The sequence below is a fragment of the Ceratotherium simum genome, chromosome 32, assembly GCF_057802395.1.
Source record: "Ceratotherium simum simum isolate JZ-2026a chromosome 32, ASM5780239v1, whole genome shotgun sequence".
Classification (NCBI taxonomy): Eukaryota; Metazoa; Chordata; class Mammalia; order Perissodactyla; family Rhinocerotidae; genus Ceratotherium; species Ceratotherium simum.
The window spans coordinates 15,688,910-15,703,169 of NC_141931.1; the positions used below are offsets into that span (position 1 = coordinate 15,688,910).

The following is a 14,260-nucleotide window of genomic DNA, read 5'->3' on the forward strand; positions in this document are numbered from 1 at the left end:
TGAAATGTGAGAGAATATTTTTTATTTTTCTTTTTATTCACCTGTGGTTTCTAAAACAAACTTGTACTACAGCCAAGTAACAGGATTGAGTAAGAAGGAACAGAGGCACAGACTAAAACTCTTCTTCTCAGGGGTGAATTAAACATAGCTGAGGCCTAGCAAGAACCCAAGACCATTCATTCCCCTCAAAGGACATCATAATTAAGGTGAGGCTCATGGGTGCTGACTGGGAGCCCCCAACTGGGGAGAGAGAAAAGCCAACATGTGGCGCTGAGCCCCCATGGAGGGGAGTGAAGGGAGAGAGGAGAGCAGCAGAGCAAGGCTGCTTTAGAAAGATCACAAACCTGTGGCTGCCAAATTATGACATCCTGTCTAACCACTGGTCAATCTACTAACTGGTTCATATGCCCCAGATAATAAAGAGTAGTCTCAGTTTGCACTGCAAAGCAAAACAAAAACTAAAACCCCAAAGGAAGAAATATTAAAGAGAAAAATCTACACTGTGCTGAATCTCTTCAATAATAGTGACAGGTTAAGGAGTGCCTCCAGGCTGAGAAAGGAATGGCATGCATTTCAATGCATAATATTTCTCAAATAGCTAGTTCTAACAAAAGATGTTCCGTTTTTTTTTTTTTGTTTTCTTTTGTTTTTTATTAAGATTTTTAGAGCAGTTTTAGGTTCACTGCAAAATTGAGGGGAAGGTACAGAGTTTTCTCATATACCTCCTGCCCCCACACATCCATAGCCTCCTCCATTATCAATATGCCCCACCAGAGTGGGACATTGTTACAATTGCTAAACATACATTGATACATCTTAATCACCCAAAGTCTGTAGTTTATATTACACATCACTCTTGGTGTTGTACATTCGATGGGTTAGAACAAATGAATAATGACACGTATCCATCATCATATTATCATACAAAGTATTTTCACTGTCCTAAAAATCCTCTGTCCTCTGTCTCTTCATCCCTCCCCTCACCCTTCCCCTCACCCCCACACCCACTGATCTTTTTACTATCTCCATAGTTTTGCCTTTTCCAGAATATCATATAGTTGGAATCATGCAGTATGTAGCCTTTTCAGATTGGCTTCTTTCATTTAGTAATATGCATTTAAGTTTCCTCCATGCCATTTCTAGGCTTGACAGCTCATTTCTTTTTAGTGCTGAATAATATTCCATTGTCTGGATGTACCACAGTTTACTTATCCATTCACCAACTGAAGGACATCTTGGTTGTTTCCAAGTTTTGGCAATTCTGAATACAGGTGTTATAAACATCAGTGTGCAGGTTTTTGTGTAGACAGGGACACTTTGTTTTCTTCCCAATATGTCAATTAACAATAGACTCTGAGAGATATTAATCGATTTCATTCTAACTAAAAGTAAATCTAATGAAAAGAATTTCATATAGACTATAAATACATGAGGCAAGGGATCAAACTGCTTTGATTTTGTTTGTCCTGTCACATGTAATAGACATTGACACTAAAATGATTCCATGACTGGCCTTTACGTCAAATGTTTTCCAAATGTTAAGAGTTCCTAGATTCACTATGTTTTTGTCCGCTAGATACGGGAGTGGAATCATAAATATGATCCTTGAGAATCAGGGGAGTATGGAGACCTTCACTGAGTGAAGGAATCTCTAATCATTGAGCCCAGAGTTTTGATCAAGAGGAGCCTCCCTTTCAAAATAAAGAAGGATACTGACATTTATTGAGTGTCTACACTTCCCAAACAATATGCAATAACCACAACAATAACAATAGCTAACTTTTGTGTGTTTACTTCGTGCCATATTATTTTCCATGTGCTTTACATGTATAAACCGTTTAATCCTCATAATAATTCCACAAAGTAGGTAATACTAATAGGAGTCGATGTTTATTCCCTATCCCTCCTCCTTCCACAGGCAAGAACTTCCCAGCAGTGACACTGCTGTTAACTGACCCCTTACTGTTTCCCATGGGAGAAGGAGTATTTAACTGATTGGTGATGTTAGAAGAATAAGCTTGGCATGCTTGACTCATCCTCTTCCTCTCTTATTCAATACCCCATCCCCCACCTTTTGGGAGCCAGCCTGTTTTCAGGAGGCACGCGTTCTGATAGTCTCTCTGGCTAATGGTAAAAGGTTTCCCTGAAGTTTTCGCTAGCAGTCAGCTGTTCTCTGGGTGAATCAGTTTATCCTGAGGTGAAGTTTTATTTTAAATATATGACTGCAGATTCTAAAGGCATCCCCTCCAAAATATTTTGCTCTCTATCTGTTAGACTTCTATATTTATCTCAGTTGGTTCAGAAATGAGTACCAGATGAAGTGTGTTATTTATCAGGGGCTCCTAACACCCCAAGAATGATCCTTTTACCTCCCCATTTATAGAGGAAGAAACAGAAGCATAGAAGGATTGAGAAACTTCCCTATGATTATATACCTGGGCTTGAACCCCAGGCTCCAGAGCCCATGTTCATGGCCACCATTTTAGCTATATTCTCTTTAATATTCAGATTCCCCTGAAGTACTGCTTTCTCTATCACTGTGGTTTTCACAGACTGTGAAATTTGAAGCTCAAAGACGTAATTTGTGCAGTCACTCACCAACCCATGAACTGAGCAGAGACCAGAACTCAGACCACCTAACTCTGAAGGCAGTGTTTTCCACTATATTCCACGATCCAAGCTAGTTTATAAAATAGCTCTTTTCATAAATCATCCAGAAGTGAGTCATGTCCAAGAGGGTGGAAGTTGGGGCACCCATTTGATAAGCTACAGTTGCCTTCTTTTATTATGAACCAAGAAAATAACATAAAAGGTTGATACAGCCCTCAATATTAGTGGGCAGTAGAACATGAGGCAGTAGGATTAAAATGTGACTGCAGTCCCAGTCAGATTTTTTCACTACCTCATGTAATCCACCATCCTCACTTAAAAAACCAAATATTTTCCTGTTAAATTACTCTTCTCTCTGCCATCCTATGCAATTCTTATCTCCACTTTTGCTATACTTCCACACCAAAGTCTTCAGCACTTAGTCAAGATAACCTCTTTATTCATCCCTGATTGTGAATGTGCTTTATTAACAGCAGATAACTTTATGGGATCTATGTGTTATATTGCTGTCTGAAAAGATTAGCATTAAATAAGCACCTTCTGCTGAATTGTATTAATTTTTTATGTGCTCACCTGAAAAGGCAGAGTAGATTCTCCAGCCTTCGCATAGAGATCGATTTTTGCTCGTCTCCACTTAGATTCAGAGATTCCAGTTAGAACACCCTGCTTCTGCAAATTTCCATCCAGTGACGTTCTTGTAAAAACTGAGAGATGTGAATGCTGAGACAGATGATACCAAAACCGCACCTATTGAAAAATGTTTTTGAATGATTTAAATATTCCATTTACCTGTCTCCAGTAGCTTTACTATAATTAAAGATATCCCAAACTACTTTGGCGTTAAATATGATCTTCTCAATTCTCCATTCCTCCAAATACGCAAGCCCAGAAAATGCTGAGTACATTGTTTGCCAACCTTTGTATCTCCCCTTAAGAAAAGGCTCAAGGCAGCTGCACTAACTGGTCTTAAGACATGCCATAGAGAAGACTAAAGAAATGGGATGCTAGCACACTCCCAAGACGTGTTTGAGGACACTTATTTGTCCACACTGTAATGGGCAGTACCACTCTGCATCCACAGAAGTTTCTCAGGACCCTTCTCTCTTGCTTCTTATATCGGGCAGGATATACATTCTGACTCAAAGTTACAAAATAAGGTTTTACTATACATTCTCCTTGATGTCTCTAACACCAAACCAAGTAAAAGTTTTCTTGAAAAATTTTCTTGGGTAAAAGAAAACTGTAATGAATACTTTTCATTAATTCCTTCCTATCGTGACACTGTCAAAGAACTTGGGAGCTCATATGATATCGTTAATAATTTAATCTAAGTAAGAAAACACTCTTTCTGAGGCTAGAGGGCCTTGATCATCTCACCTCCTACTCACTATCAATGATGACATAAACTACAGGTTTGACAGGTTAACTAGGTAGTGAAGAAAAAATAGAGAGAGGATTATGTTAGGTGCTGATAGCAGTAGCTATAACACGGAATTCAGGACTGTCATTTATTCAATCAATATTTACTGAGTATTTACTAAGTACCAGGCAGCGTGTGAGCTGAAAATTAATTCCTTCAATGGTTGGATGATTCACTCTATAAAATATGTCAACAAAAACTCCATAAAAAACAAGTTCAGACACACAGCAGTCAATTTTTTTTCATCTCCTTATGACATAGAGAGTTCTAAGGCTGCATGTTTGAAAGAAAAACACGACATTCGGAGATGAGACCCCTTGGAAATGAAATCCTTCTCTTTGGATTCAAAGTGACTCCTTTTCAGTTTCACTATATTTTAAATTCTTGATTATTTTTTTTCATCATGGTGCTTTTATTCTGTTACATGGACAGATATTAGTGCATATATAGGCTACCCATTTATTTCATTGCTGGTCCCAATTTCAGTGGAGATGAAAGTTGACCAAATTTCTTAAAATGCTCTTTTAAAAAATTGTTCAGTTTAAAACATCCAGCATTCTCTGTTCCCACGTGGTACACATTTTTTTCAATGTCTACTTAATTGCCACGACTTGATTGAAAAATTCTTTCTGGTTGTCAATTTCATTTTAGATTTCACTACCACACTCACCTAAACTCAGACCTTCACAGGTAAGCGAGAAATGTAAACTCAAATGGAAGTGTTTAATTAAATTCTATGAAAATGGAGGATTTATGTTCCTCAACTACAATTAAATTTCAGATCCCTACTGTAGTTTCAGCAGGTTCCAAGCTTGCAAATATGCAAAACAGAGCTTTAAACCTAGTTGTACAAGAGCTGTGCATGCTCCATCAGAATCTCAAGCTGTCAAACTGTCACTCTGTAAGTCACCAGTGTGAAGTTATTTTAATAGTGTATGAAGAGTAAATACTAAAGGGATCCATATTCAACAGGATAAGAGCTGAGAACTTATATTTAATTTACTATTTTAACAGAATTGGCATTGTAGAGACTTAAGGAGAGTTCTTCAGTTTATTATAGATCAAGCAACCTTCCATAGTCTTTTCAAATCTAACATTGGTCAGGGTAAAATCAATGAACATTATAATTTATTAATAGTTATTAATATTAATACAGCTGTAATTTCAGATAGGCACTCATCAAGTGTGTAAGCTCTGTGGCTCTCATTCTGGCATACATTGGTAGTAAAACACTAAGTCATAAACTCAAAATCATGATGCACGTTGTGAACTCTTCACAGAACCTATTATGGCAATGTGTATTTAGTAGCTATTCAGTTAATATGCATTGAAAAAAAGAAGGAAGAGGTGAGTAGGACTATTAGCATCAGTGCTTAAGTAAACATCTATAAACTTTCACACGGAGAGAATGAGAGAGAGAGAGAACCTGCTCTGTGTCAGGAGATGTACAGGGATTTGGTGTGCTTAGGGACCTCAGAGTTTTATGGGGGAAAGTAAAAAGAAAAGGAACAATCAAGTATAATGTGTATAATGACAAAGGTATAAAAATAGCGTGGCTATTTACAGGTAAATTAATTAAAATTAAACAAAATGAAAAATTCAGTTTCTCAGTTATACTCATCACACTTTAAGTGCTCATTAGTTATACATGGAGGTGATGGCAGCACCATTGTGGAGTGAGTTGTTCCTTTTGTCTCTCCCCTCTGCAACGAGTAGGACATCCATAGACCAAGAAAGAATTCTCTGCACAACACACTAGAATGCCTGAAAGAGCTATACATCTATACATCTGAAGGTGAGTGGACTAGACCTCATGTAGGCAGTGGAACCAGGGGAGCAGTAGGGGAGCAGTGGTGGCAGCTCTGATACCAGAGGCTCCAGGAACTGTGGCCACACCTGCAACTAGAGGCCCCAGGAACTGCCGTAACACTCATGAATGGAGGCCCTATGAACCCAGGCAGCCCATGCTTCAAGAGGCACCAGGAACTGCTGTGGCACCTGTTAAGGGATGCTCCAGGAACCGTGATGGTACCTACGACCCAGCACCCTCCCTCCCTGAGTGGCAGTGCCTTTGACCTCTTCCTTCCCAGCAGTGGGGGCTGCATCCAAGACCCTGGTAACCCTGGCAGCAGTGGCAGTGCCCATGACCCGAGGTTCCAGGAACCATGCCAGCACCAGAGACCAGAGGCTCCAGGAACCCCAATGGCACCTGCAACATAGGTACCCCTCCCCCTGTGGTGGTGGCAGTGTTGCCCACAACCCCTGCCCACCCAGCAGCAGCAGCGACACTTGCAAACCCAGACCCCCAGCAGCAGTGGTGCCAGCACTCCCAGAAAACCCAGGAGTAGCAGCACAGGTGGCACATACAGCAGCAGAGCCAAGGATATGGAGAACCCGCTAACAGTCACAGCAGAGCCCACAACCCCAATCCCTCCCAGCTGCAGCAGCACCCATAACTTTGCCTCCAGCACCTGTGGCAGCAGCACCTATAGACCCAAAGAACCTGGCCATGGCAGATGTGCCCATGACCCCAGCTCCTGACCCACTCTCCCCCTCCCCCTACTGCAGTGAGGGAATCCTCAACCAAGGCAACCCCAGAAGCAGCAGAGGTGCTTGCCAGCTTGGTGACCCTGCTAGAAATGCCCATGACTGCAGTGACACCACAAGCAGCAAGGCACCAGCAACCTTGGAGGCACAAGCAGCATAATGAGGGCACTGATGACATCTCTGGCAGAAGCAGTGGAGGGTGAAAAGCGTAGACTCTCAAATACAACCAGAAGCAGCTCAGAATCAAAGTAAATAAAGCCTTGCCCAAATAGGAAAGGTGTTTGCTACCACAAATGCAGCAGCAGAGGAACAACTCATCAAGCACCACAAAAAACTATAGTAACAGGTATCACAAAAACAAAATGACAATTCTCCAGAAACCAAACTTGAAGTCACGAAATATTGCACTCTAACTTAGAGAGAATTCAAAATAGCTGCCATGAAGAAACTCAATGAGTTACAAGAAAACTCAGAAAGACAGGTCAGTGAGCTCAGGAATAAAAGTAATGAACAGAAGGAGTACTTCACCAAAGATACTGAAACTCCAAAAAACAAAACAAAACAGAAATTCTGGAGCTGAATAACTCAATAAATGAGATGAAGAATAAAGTAGAAAACATTGCAAATAGAGCAGACATATGGAAGAGAGAATTAGCTAGCACAAACATACAAATCTAGAACAGATTCAGGTGGAAGAGAAGAGAGAACTAAAATTTTTAAAAAATGCATTAATTCTATGAGAAATATCCAACTCAATTAGGAAAAGCAACATAAGGATAACGGGTATTTGAGAAGGAGAAGAGAGGGAGAAGGGAGCAGAGAGTTTATTTAAAGAAATAATAGCTGAGAACTTCCCAAACCTGGGGAAGGAACTGGATATACAAGTACGTGAAGCTAATAGAACTCCTAATTATCTCAACGCAAAAAGGCCTTCTCCAAGACATACTATATTCAAACTGCAAAAAGTTGATGACAAAGTAAGAATATTAAGGGTGGCCAGGGAGAAAAAAACAATTACCTACAAAGGAACCCCCATTAGGCTATCAGTGAATTTCTCATCAGAAACTCTACAGGCCAGGAGAGAGTAGAATGATATACTCAAAATATTAAGATAAAAACTGTCAGCCAAGAATACTCTATCCAGCAAATTTATCTTTCAAATAAAGAGAAATAAAGGCTTTCCCAGACAAACAAAAGCTGAGGGAGTTCATCTCAACTAGCCCTGCTTTACAGAAAACATTGAAAATAGTTCTCCTACCTGAAACAAAAAAAATGAAAGATATACAAAGCTTTTAACAAGGTGATAAATACAAAAATATAATGAGAATATTGCAACTTTACATCAGAATAGAATAGCTTTATAACACAAAAGCTAAAGAGAAAGAAAGCATTAAAAATAACTACAACCACTTCAATTTGGTAACAAACTCACAATACAAAAAGGGGAAATTTGTAACAACAAAAACATAGAAGGGGAAGAGGAAAAGTGGGGAACCTGCACAGGCTTATGGAGATAAGATGCTATCAGCAGAAAAACGACTACCTCATCTATGAGATCTTTTATATAGACTTCATGGTAACTACAAAACAAAAATTCAGAGCAGAGACGCAAAACATGAAAAAGTGGAAACTGAGACAGACATCACAGAAAACCACCAAATTGAAATAGCAGACAGAAACACACGGAAAAGAAACAATGGCAATACAGAGCAACCAGAAAACACAAGACAAAAAAGCAGTATTAAGCCCTCATATATCAATAATCACCCTAAATGTAAATGGATTGAATTCACCAATCAAAAGATACAGAGTGGCTGGATGGATTAAAAAACAAAACCCAAGAATATGCTGCCTCCAGAAGATCCATCTCATCTCTAAAGACAAACATAGGTCCAAAGTGAAGGGATGAAAGATGATACTCCAATCAAATGCCAACTAAAAGAAAGCGGGCATAGCCATACTTACATCAGACATAACAGACTTCAAGCCAAAAAAGAAACAAGAGACAAAAATGGACATTATATAATGATAAAAGGGAAAATCCACCAAGAAGGCATAACATTTATTAATATATATGTACCTAATATAGGAGCACCAAAGTATATAAAGAAACTATTAACAGACCTAAAGGGAGAAACTGACAGCAACACAATAATAGTACAGGAATTTAATACCCTACTTACATCAATGGATACATCATCCAGACAGAAAGCCAACAAGAAAACCTTGGTCTTAAATGAAACACTAGATCAGAAGGACTTAATAGGTGTATATAGAACATTCCATCCAAAAAGAGTAGAATATACATTCTTCTCAAGTACACATGGAATATAAGCAAAGATAGACTATATTTTGGGACACAAAATAAGCCTCAATAAATTTAAGAAGAATGAAATCATATTAAGCATCTTTTCCAACCACAATGGTATGAAACTAGAAATCAACACAAGAAGAAAGCTGGAAAAGTCACAAATACATGGAGGCTAAACAACATGCCACTGAACAAATATCGGATCAATGAGGAAATCAAAAGAGAAGTAAAAAAATATCTGAAGACAAATGAAAATGAAAACACACATACCAAAATCTATGGGATGTAGCAAAAGCAGTACTAAGAGTGAAGTTTACAGCAATAACAGACTATCTTAAGTAACAAGAAAAATATCAAATAAACAATATAACACTACACCTAAAAGAACTAGAAAAAGAAGAACAATGAAGCCCAAAGTCAGTAGAAGGAAGGAAATAATAAAAATCAGAGCAGAAAGAAATGAAATAGAGACTAAAAAGATAGTAGAAAAGATCAACAAAACTAAGAGCTGGTTCTTTGAAATGATAAACAAAATTGACAAACCTTAGCTAGACTAAGAAAAAAGGAGATAAGGCTCAAATAAATAAAATCAGAAATGAAAGAGGAGAAATTATGGATACCACAGAAATACAAAGGTTTATAAGAGAACTCTATGAAAAGCTATACTCCAACAAACTGGATAACCCAAAAGAAATGAATAAATTTTTAGAATCATACAGCCTCCCAAAACTGAGTCAAGAAGAAATAGAAAATCTGAATAGTCACTAGTAAAGAGATGGAAACAGTAATCCAAAACCTCCCAAAAAACAAAAGTTTTTTGGGGGGGGTTGGACCAGATGGCTTCTGCAAAACATTCAAAGATGTAATACTTATCCTTCTCAAACTCTTCCGAAAAATTGAAGAAGATGGGACACTTCTTAAGTCATTTTATGAGACCAACATTACCTTGATACCAAAACCAGACAAGACAACACAAAAAAAGAAAATTACAGGCCAATATCACTGATGAACATAGATGCAAAAAAATCCTCAAAAAAATACTAGCAAATCGAATACAATAATATGTTGAAAGGATAATACACCATGATCAAATGGGATTTATTCCAGACAGAAAGGAATGGTTCAATATCTGCAAATCCATCATGTGATATACCAAATTAACAAAATGAAGAATAGGGGTCAATCCCACAGCATAGTAGTTAAGTTCAGCACACTCCGCTTAAACGGCCCAGGTTCGTGGGTTCAGATCCTGGGCATAAACCTACACCACTCATCAGCCATGCTGAGGCAGCAATCCACATACAAAATAGAGGAAGATTGGCACAGATGTTAGCTCAGGGTTAATCTTATTCAAGGAAAAAGAGGAAGATTGGCAACAGATGTTAGCTTAGGGTGAATCTTCCTCACCAAAAAAAAACAAAAACAGAAACAAAATTAAGAATAAAAAGCACATGATCATCTCAATAGATGCAGATAAGGCATTTGATAAGATTCAACATCCATTTACGATAAAACCTCTCAATAAAATGAGTATAGAAGGAAAGAACCTCAACATAATAAAGGCCACATGTGACAAACCCACAGCTAACATCATACTCAATGGTGAAAAAATTAAAGCTATTCCTCTAAGAATAGGAACAAGACAAGAATGCCCACTCTTGCCACTCTTATTCAAAATAGTATTGGAAGTCCTAGCAAAGCAATAATGCAAGAAAAAGAAATAAGGCAACCAAATTGGAAGGAAGTAAAACTGTCACTATTTGCAGATTACACAATTTTATATATATAAAACCGTAAAGAATCCACCAAAAAACTATTGTAAATAATGAACGAATACAGTAAAGTTGCAAGGTACAAAAATCAACATACAAAAATCAGTTGTGTTTCTCTACACTAAACAGGTGCTAGCAGAAAGAGAAATTGGGAATTCAATCCCATTTACAATTGCAACAAAAAGAATAAAATACCTAGGAATAAATTTAACCAAGCAGGTGAAAGACCTGTACACTGAAAACTATAAGACACTGTTGAAAGAAATCAAAGAAGACATAAAGATATGGAAAGATATTCTGTGCTCATGGATTGTAAGAATTGACATAGTTAAAATGTCCATATTACGTAAAGCAATCTACCGATTCAATGCAATCCTAGTCAGAATCCAAAAGACGTTTTTCACCAAAACAGAACAAAAAATCTTAATATTATTATGAAACAAGGTAAAACTCCAAATAGCCAAGCAATCCTGAGCAAACAGAATAAAGCTGGAGGTATCACACTCCCTTATTTCAAAATATACTACAAAGCTATAGTAATCAAAACAGCATGGTACTGGCAGAAAAATAGACACACAGATCAATGGAACAGAATCAAGAGCCCACAGATCAATGGATAGCTAATTTTCGACAAGGCAGCCAAGAACATACAATGGAGAAAGGAAAGTCTCTTCAATAAATGATGCTAGGAAAACTGGTCAGCCACATCCAGAAGAATAAAAGTAGACCATTATGTTACACTACACACAAAAATTAACTCAAAATTAATTAAAGACTTCAATGTAAGACCTGAAACCATAAAACTCCTAGAAGAAAACATATGCAGTACACTCTTTGACATCTGTATTAGTAGTACTTTTTTTTTAATATGTCTCCCCAGGCAAGGGAAACAAAAGAAAGAATAAACACACTATACCAAACTAACCAGCTTCTGCATGGCAAAGGAAACCACGAGCAAAAGGAAAACAACAACCTACCAATTGGGAGAAGATATTTGCAAATCATATATCTGATAAGGGATTCATATCCAAAATATACAAAGAACTCATATAACTCAACAACAAAAAACTAATAACCCAATTAAAAAATGGGCAGAAGTTCTGAACAGATATTTTTCTAAAGAAGATAAACAGACGGCCAACAGGCAAATGAAAAGATGTTCAACATCACTAATTATTAAGGAAATGCAAATCAAAACTACAATGAGATATCACCCCATGCCTGTCAGAATGGCTATTATTAAAAAGACAAGAAATACCAAGCGTTGGAGAGGATGTGGAGAAAAGGACACCCTCGTACACTGCCGGTGGGAATGTAAAGTAGTGCAGCCACTATGAAAAACAGTCAGTATGGTGATTCCTCAAAAAATTAAAGATAGAACTACCATATGATCCAGCTATTCCACTTCTGAGTATTTATCCAAAGGACATGAAAACACTAATGTGAAAAGATATATGCACCCCTATGTTCATTGTAGCATTATTCACAATAGCCAAGACTTGGAAGCAACCTAAGTGCCCATTGACAGATGAATGGTTAAAGAAGATGTGGTATATATACACAATGGAATACTAGTCAGGCATAAAAAAGATGAAATCTTGCCGTTTGAGACAGCATGGATGGATCTTGAGGGTATTATGTTAAGCGAAATAAGTCAGACAGAGAAAGACAATTACCACATGATTTTACTCATATGTGGAAGATAAACAAACAAACATGGATATAGAGAAAAAATGCTGGTTACTAGAGGAGAAGAGGGTGGGAGGAGGGCAAAAAGGACAAAGGAACATCTGTGTATGGTGACGGATGGCAACTAGACTTTTGGTGGTGAACACGATGTAGTCTATACAGACGTTGAAATACAATGATGTACATCTGAAATTTATACAATGTTATAAACAAATGCTACTTCAACAAAAATTTTTTTTAAAAAGCTATATATAACTAGTGGCTACCACAATGGACACAGGAGAGGAAAAAATCTCCATCATCACAGAAAATTCTATTAAACAGAACTGTAAAGCATATGTGTTGAGATTATACAATCAGTTAAAATTTATTTACTACTTATTATTTTAAAGGAAATAATTTTCTTTATTCTTTAAAAAACTTAACTGTTTTTTATTTAACTATAAAATGTTAATATTAAACGCTCGGTTTTATTTCTCTTGGGTTTTCACTAAGGCATGTTTTATATATAGTGTGACTATGCAAGACCCTGAATTCAAGAGAATTTCATGTGGTTAAAGAAGTTGCCAACAAAGCAGTTCCTTTAACTACAAATTAGAGAAAAAACATAAAGCTCAAATTATTTTATTTTTTTAATTTATATTCTCTGATTTTATATTATTCATATATTTTTAAAATATTAAATCATTCATTTTACTATAAAAGGAAAGGACATCTTATCAGGTTGATTTAGACTACGAGTCACTGAGTATAGGTGAATGACCAAGCGGGAGAGCATGGGGACCTCAGCCCCACTACTTGGTTTTGGGGTCTCCAGGGCCCTTTGATGACCCCTGGAGGACTGGTCAGTCTACAGAGGAGTAATTAGGCTCTTTGATACTTAATTCTGTGATAGACATAACAGGATATTACCCAGAAGTTTAAAACGATTTCTTCCTTATTTCTCTGTTTTCTTTTTCATTTGAGTTTGATCTGCCTCCAACTAAAACTCTACTCTTCAAATTTTCTGCTTCTTTCCTCAACTTTCCTGTGGTCTTCGTTTTGATTGCTTCCCTTTCCCAGAGCACCTTGGTCAGATCTTCATGTCCTTTCTCAGTTGTAATCCAAAACCTCAGGTACCTCTGCCTTCTCTGCTTCATGTTGGACCCTATCTGGTATTTGCTACACCTGTTATATCTTCACAGTTTAGAATAAGAATAAGAAGATCTGGAATAATAAAAATAGAAAAAAGAAATAAAAAAAGAAAGAAAGAGAGAAAAGGAAACAAGATATCTATAGCTTCTCAAAATTCAGCTGGGAATAAGTCCGTGTTGCGGAGAGGGATCATTCATCGCGCACACACACACCACACACACACACACACACACACCCCCTCATCATTACCACAGCGATTTTATGACTCCTAGTCGTAATTATGTTTTTGCCTGAGTATTCTTTATCTGAACAAGCTTAAGTAGAAGTTTGGAATCTTCAAGAAAATATAATGTTTTCCTCATTCAAATGATGCATCTCCATGTGTTCTGATCACACATAGTTGGAGAGAGTACCTGATCAACCTTTCCCCCATGAACTGTTGCTTCCTCTAGAATCCATCACATACTCTAACATCTATCCCTGGATTAAACAAAACCATCAGGGAACAAAGCGTGACTGCACCATTCCAAGTCCCACTCCATAATTCCTTTTTTTCTAAATTTCTCTTTTTTATTCTTTTTTCTTTTTATTCAGGCAACATTGGTTTATAACACAGTATAGGTTTCAAGTGTACAACACCATAACTTGACATCAATATATACTTTCATCATTCTACTTGGGCAAAGTTATAAGACATGGCCTTTCAAAAATTGTTGAGAGAGTTGTTGTAAGTAGGTTACTATCATTATAATGTACTCATCCTCTTGTAGCACTTAA

At 37.4% G+C, this 14,260-nt stretch overlaps 1 protein-coding gene across 6 annotated transcripts in view; it reads right to left on the minus strand.

Moving 5' to 3' along the window:
• The window catches only part of MALRD1 (MAM and LDL receptor class A domain containing 1), an 846,741-nt gene that overhangs the window by 578,096 nt on the left and 254,385 nt on the right, over positions 1 to 14,260 (minus strand). For all 6 annotated transcript variants that reach the window (XM_087420773.1, XM_087420775.1, XM_087420776.1 and 3 more), the window contains one exon: positions 3,184 to 3,357. In XM_087420773.1, the coding sequence (XP_087276899.1) occupies positions 3,184 to 3,357 (174 nt within the window). The remainder of the gene's footprint in view (positions 1 to 3,183; positions 3,358 to 14,260) is intronic.